Source organism: Capricornis sumatraensis, chromosome X (assembly GCF_032405125.1).
Source record: "Capricornis sumatraensis isolate serow.1 chromosome X, serow.2, whole genome shotgun sequence".
Classification (NCBI taxonomy): Eukaryota; Metazoa; Chordata; class Mammalia; order Artiodactyla; family Bovidae; genus Capricornis; species Capricornis sumatraensis.
In genome coordinates this window covers 28,634,497-28,641,325 of record NC_091092.1, presented here as the reverse complement: position 1 = coordinate 28,641,325, position 6,829 = coordinate 28,634,497, and the positions used below count along the sequence as shown (strand labels likewise).

Here is a 6,829-nt window from a genome sequence, read left to right as displayed (position 1 = left end):
TCACGAAGACTGACATCCTGACCACTCGGGGTACTCAGGGGCCAGCTTGCCTGCCAATGGACCAGACCCAGCAGCTGCAACTGGGACCCTTTTGTCCCTGGCGTCCTCCTGACGTGGACAACTGGTCAGAGTGCCCCGACCGGTAAGGAACAAGAGACTTTATTGACCTCTCTCCCCTTTCCTCTCTCTTTCCTCTCCTTAACCCTTCCTATCCTTCCCTGTTTTTCTAGTCCCCCGGTCCTGGACGCAGGAATCTGGTCGAAGGGCCCTCAGCCTGAGCTAAGGATTGGAGACTGATCACCTCCTGGCAAAGAACTCGAATTCTGGTTCTGGTCTGGTCTGATTTCTGGTAGGGCCAAGTTCCAGTCCTCCCTTCTCTGGAGGCCCAGGGAAAAGTCACATAACGCCTGGGTATCTGTAGATGGATGGCAGGAGACATCTGTAAGGCCACCCCTTTTGCCCCCCTCTCCTGCCTCCTCCCCTTCTTCTTTCAACCTGGCTTCCTTTCCTCCCTTGAGATCTTTGATGTTAGTACTTAGATCTGAAGTTCTGTGTCTCTATAGGAGATTTTCTGAGAGACTGTATTCTTGTATTTAAGGGCTTCTCTGGTGGAGCCGAGGTTAAAGCGTCTGCCTGCAATGTGGGAGACCTGGGTTCGATCCCTGGGTAGAGAAGATCACCTGGAGAAGGAAATGGCAACCCACTCCAGTATTCTTGCCTAGAGAATCCCATGGACAGAGAAGCTTGGTGGGCTGCAGTCCACGGGTCACAGTCGGACTGAGCAATTTCACTTTCACTTTCCCAGACAAGTTCGTATGTTGAAACCTAATCCCCAGTTGTGATGGTATTGGAGATGGGGCCTCATTAGGTAATTAGGTCTAGAGGGTAGAACCCACATCAATCAGATTAATGCCCTTGTAATTGAGGCCCTAGAGAACTCTTGTCCTTTCCACCACGTGAGGACATGGCAAGACGACAACTGTCTATGAACCAGGAAGGGGTCCTCAACAGACTGAATCTGCCAGCACCTTGTTCACTGACTTCCAACCTCCAGAATAATGAGAAATAAATTTCTATTGTTTACAAGACACCCAGTCTATGGTATTGTTATAGCAGCTCAAATAAAGTTTCAAAGTACAGTTCAAGAAGTTCCAATGTTTAGAGGGAAAAATAAAACTCACTCATGATTGAGTCAAACAACTTCTCAGCCTGTCCACCTTCATGGTTATTAAAATTATTAAGGGTCTCCTGCCAGTCTTCAAAGTTCTAAAAATTACGGAAGTATACATGGATGGATGATGGATGTGTGTGGGTGCTTGTGTGTGGCTTTTTGCAACCCCATGGACTGTTGCCTACACCCCACCACACTCTTCTGTCCATGGGATTCTCCTGGCAAGAATACTGGAGTGGGTTGCCGTTTCCTTTTCCAGGGGGTCTTCCTGACCCAGGAATCGAAACTGCACATCCTGCATTGGCAGGTGGCTTCTTTACCACTGAGCTATCTGGGAATTCCTAAAGTATACATAGTGAGCTTTTTAACTGTGCTGAAAGAAAAACTACAAGATAGATTCAATAAAGTGCTCAGTCTGTAGGCCAAGTAATCGGGCTTCCACGTAAGAAGCAAAGAAATGGTCCTAGATGTATGGAAATCTACAGGTTTTATTCAAAGTGCTTTATTAGAAAATAATTTCAGAGGCACTTTAACAATACAAGTTTTATTAAAAAAATAATAACATCAAAACTGTTGAGCAAATCTATATTCAATGTAACCAAAATAAACAAACACCAAATTAAAAAATATACATCTATATATATATATGGGCAAGAAACAAGTGCATTTTTTGGTCCCAATATTTTTTGAATATATTATCTTTATCCAAAGGAATTACACTAATGGCTAAGATAGTATGCATTAGATGTATAGAAATGCAACGTTAAAACTCACTTTAAGGTCTGTACGAAGTGTTCTTTGCCAATTCTTCATGCCTTTGAACCCACAATCACTAAGATAACGATAGATCCAAGATAGACAGTGGATGTAATAACGTCTACTGGTCTGAATAATTACCAAATTAAAAAGCTGCCAATAGGTAGCTACATAAAATTTGTAGGGAATTCAAAGGATTTTTTTTGAGTTATTAACGAAAGAAAATGAACACAAAACAAGTTTTAAAGAGAAGAAAGAAAAGAGGATATAACAAAACAGACATTAATAAATTTGGCAAAGACAACATAAAACAAAGGTAACAAAATTAAATTAGAGTAAAAAAATAAAAAAATTGAATAGTAGTATTGCTGAATGCATCTAATACTGGAAAAAATTTTAAACAACAGTAGAACTAACTGATTTTGGAACTGTTAACTTCAGAAACTTCAAGAACATGAAAGTAAAAGTAACCTTGGTTCCCTATATAACCAGTTTTTATATTCCCTGGACTGCATGCACACTGAGGAAGATAAAAGGGCAGCAGCCAGAATGATCCAACTTCAACTTGGATGTTGAAGCATTGATCTGATGGGCTTTTCTTGGTTAGAATCGACCCATGAGCTTAAGATCAAGAACCAAAGCCCCCAGTGGAAAGTTGTGCTCTATTTGGTGGGCCTTGAGGTCATCTCTGGCCAAATTAGCATCAGTCTTATAGGAGGCCAGTCATGAAGGAAGGGATTCTCCCTAAGATTTGATTTCTTAAGGCCAAAATCTAGAGGAGGTCTCACAGTCAAATAATTCACATTCCTTGGAAAGAGAGGACAGGCATCAGACGTGTCCATCGAAGGGGGACACGGACCAGGAATACCCTGGACTTTATTTGAAATTTCTGTGTTGCTTCTGCATCTGAAAAATATGAAAAATAGAACAATGACAGACAAGGAATGAAGAGAAAGATAACTATCTGACCTAAAAATGTAATTTCCTAAGAAACTAAGAAACCAGACAAAACAGACAAGAAAGATGAACAGTCACATCATTTGGAATGCAGTATTCTGAAAGCAAGTATAGCGGAGAAAAACACGAATTATTTTAAGCAAAGCAAGAAAAGACCATAGCAACAAAAGTTATTTCTGAAGAGAGCCAACAGGAAAAAAGCTTATGTTAAGGTATGTTAACCTGACATAAAGATAAGGTGGAATAAGATTCTAGTACCATCCGACAGCTGAAAAGAACTGAATAACGAGAACTAGTGTCATAAACTTGGCTGTTTAATCGGTTTTGTATGAGAAAACACTTCAGAACTTTGAACTTAGGAAATTCCAATTTGTCTTGCACCAGGTTGCACGAGCTCCATAGAGCAGGAATCTATTTCAACAAGAGGCTTTAAAAACAAAAACAAAAACAAAAACCTTTAATATTTTTCGTTTCTATTAGTGATACATTCAATAAATACAATAGTGCTAAAATCCATCAAAGAAAAATGCACTGAATGAATATTAAACTTACGCAGAAGCGGGTTCAAAAGCTGAGGTACTTTCAGGAACTGAAATTAGAAAGAATTTTACATTTAAAATAGAATATATGAGGAATGAGAAGGGGAAAGGAAGGGAAAGGATAAATTAGGAGTTTGGGATTAGCAAATATAAACTACCATATACAAAATAGATAAAGAACATGGTTCCAACTGTATAGCACTGGGAACTGTATTTAATATCTTACAATAAACTGTAATGAAAAGACTCTCTCTCTATATATAACTAAATCAGTGTGTTGTACACCAAGACTAATATAATATTGTAAATCAACTATATTTCAGTATAAAATAAAATGTTTTTAAAGAATGTATGAGGAATTAAACTATTATTTTAATATGTAAGGGCCTATACTGTGGTTGATCAAAACCAACTAGAAAAAATATCAGAATAAATAATATGGAATAAATATCAGAAATCTAAAGTAACACAATTATATATACATACCATTCTCTATTATAACTTGGCAAGTGTGAGTTTTACGTTGACTTAAGTGCTTAGCCATAAGATCCAGAGCCGAAGAATCAACCAGGAAATCACATTTAAGGCACACTAGAGTAATGCCCCTATGGAAAAAAAATAAGACAGAAAGAAAAGGTTGTCTTAAAAAAAACCATACACAAATTCAATTATTATTTTTCCACATAACTTTTTTTTGTGTGTGTTGTGACCATTTCCAAATTTTGTTATATAAGCCTGATATACATGAAATGGCATGTCTCCAGAGAATGGCATAGCCATGTCTAAAGTATGAGAACATTTAGTGCTCTATATGCTGTTCCCTCTCCTCGCTGTTGTTTAGTTGCTCAGTTGTGTCCAACTCTTTGCAACCCTATGGACTGTAGCCCACCAAGCTCCTCTGTCCATGGGATTTCCCAGGCAAGAGTACTGGAGTGGGTTTCCATTTCCTTCTCCAGTTCCCTCTCTTGTGGTTCCTGAAAGTTATGAGTGAAGAGAGAACTAAAACCCAGTCTGGACTCCACTAACAACTTGTATAACTTGTGCGAGGCACAATCTTTCTCTGCCTTTGCCCATCAGCAAAGCAAGATTCATCCATTCAATATACATTTGCTGAGAACCTTCTTTACATACTCTGTACTACTAGTATGGATTTGTGTTACAAATGTAAGAGTGAACAAAAAAGGATACTCTGTGAAGCCTACAATCTAATGTCCTATTTAAATGATGATAAAATCAGAGAAGAAATGAGGTCTTAAAAATAAATTATGTGAACATAAATAAATCATGCAATTATTATCAGCTTATTAACAAAGCATAAATATACTTTTGCAGTTTTAAATACTTTAACAGTAAGTACTTTACCTGTATAAGAATAAATTCAAGGCATAGCTTAGTCTAATTTCTTCCTTGCAGCTCTACTCTCAACAGCCTGTTGTATATTTACACTGAGTTGTCACATCAGAAATGATCTCCATGAAACTAAAGTCGTGTACTTTCCTCCTTACCTGGGAAAAGTCATTCCTCCTGACTGGTCTCCTTAACAATGCCATGCCCCTGACATAAATGCTCAAAACTGTAGCTATTTCTGACTCTTTTTGCCTTAAGACAGTCACTATTTGAAAAATTTCATAATATTCAATATTAGCAATTTATTGAGCACTTACTCTGTGTAGGCTGAGGATTTTAGATATATCATCTTACCTATATTGTGTAACAATCCAAAGAAGAAGGTGCTGTAATTTTAACTTTTTTAAATAGAGGACAGGTTCAGGTTTAGTAACTTACCAAGGTCAGGACCAGGTCTGAAACTGAACCTTTTGATTCTAGAGCCCATATTCTTTAATGTGGCATGGTACCACTTCACCACTTCAACCCAGATTATCTTATTAAATCAGTCTTAACTACTGCAACAGTCTTAATCAGTCTATGTGCCTCACATGGGCTTCCCAGGTGGCTCAGTGGTAAAGAATCTGCTTGGCAAAGCAGGAGACACAGGAGACTCGGGTTTGATCCCTGGGTGGAGAATATCCATGGAGAAGGGAATGGCAACCCACTTTCAGTACTTCTGCCTGGAAAATTCCATGGACAGAAGGGCCTGGCAGGCCACAGTCCATGGGGCTGTAAAGAGTTGGACACGACTGAGCGACTAAGCATGCACGTGCCTCATGTAGCTACAACTCACCTTGTATAGCCCTCCAAATTGATCTTCCTTTAGTATCCTTGATTCTACATGAAGCACCAATGGCTTTCCCAACATCTTCAAATTAAGTCCAAATTCCCTAGGCTTTTTCAAGGATTCCACAATCTGGATATAAGCTCAAAACTATTCCCAGACTCTGAACTTAGTACAATGTTATATGAACCTCATGCTTCATCCAAACTGTACTACTTGTCATTCACTGTGTTTATCATTTGCTTTTTTCCTTTCTTAATTTTCATTCATGCTGTTTTTCCAACTGAATATGCCCCTGTGCCTCTTCTTAAAAGTAGAAACCTCTCTTTCTCTTCAAATCGTAACTTTCATTGCACTTATTACAAACCTCCCTGTATTAATTTCTGTAGTTACTTATGTTCACATCTTATAAATTGTACATTCCTTGAAGGTTGGTACCAAGCCTACTTCATCACTGTCATCTTCACAGAATTTGCTACCTTGTGTTATACATGATATACAATGAATTTAAAAATGAACACTGCATTTTAATAAAATAACAATTATAAATTTACTATTCTTAAAATTTTAAATATGAAAACTCCCATACATAGAAAATCACCAGTTTTCTATTTAAATTTGAGACCCACCCTATGTGAGAAAAAAAGTCGTACAATTAAATCTAAGAACCAAGCACACAACTCAGTTTGACAACAGTGAGATAAAAATCAAATTCTCATCTTTAGAATTAAGAACCAAGCACACAACTCAGTTTGACAACGGTGAGATAAAAATCAAATTAAATTCTCATCTTTAGAATAAATCCTTTTCATTGTTATAAAAAATTTCTAGTAAATGTTAATATCTAGATAAAGTTCATTGGTATTTCCTAATTCCTTGAATTTAGCAATAGTTTTAAAATTGCACTGACGTATTTTTTAAAAATGGAATAAAACTTTCCTCTTCCTATGAGCTATTATTGGTGTATCATCTACACACTCCACATGTCACTTTCAATATTAATTTACTCAATAAATATTCACAAAAGCCTACCATATGCCAGGCCACTACTGAATGCCCTGCCAATGTCTGGCATAGCCAAATATCCAAATCATACACATTTTAGTCAGAAGATACAGACAGTAAACAAGAGGATGAAATACACAATCTATTGAACAGTAAAAAGTTGCCATGAAGAAAAAACAAAGCAAGAAAGGGAGATAGGGAGTGTTAGGAGTGGGGCTGGGAAAGAAT

At 37.6% G+C, this 6,829-nt stretch overlaps 1 protein-coding gene across 1 annotated transcript in view; it reads right to left on the bottom strand.

Moving 5' to 3' along the window:
* The window catches only part of ZNF280C (zinc finger protein 280C), a 50,447-nt gene continuing 43,618 nt past the window's right edge, over positions 1-6,829 (bottom strand). Inside the window, exons 15-16 of the mRNA XM_068963107.1 lie at positions 3,910-4,028; positions 1-50 (exon numbers count right to left, since the gene is read on the bottom strand). Coding sequence (XP_068819208.1) covers positions 1-50; positions 3,910-4,028 — 169 coding nt within the window. The remainder of the gene's footprint in view (positions 51-3,909; positions 4,029-6,829) is intronic.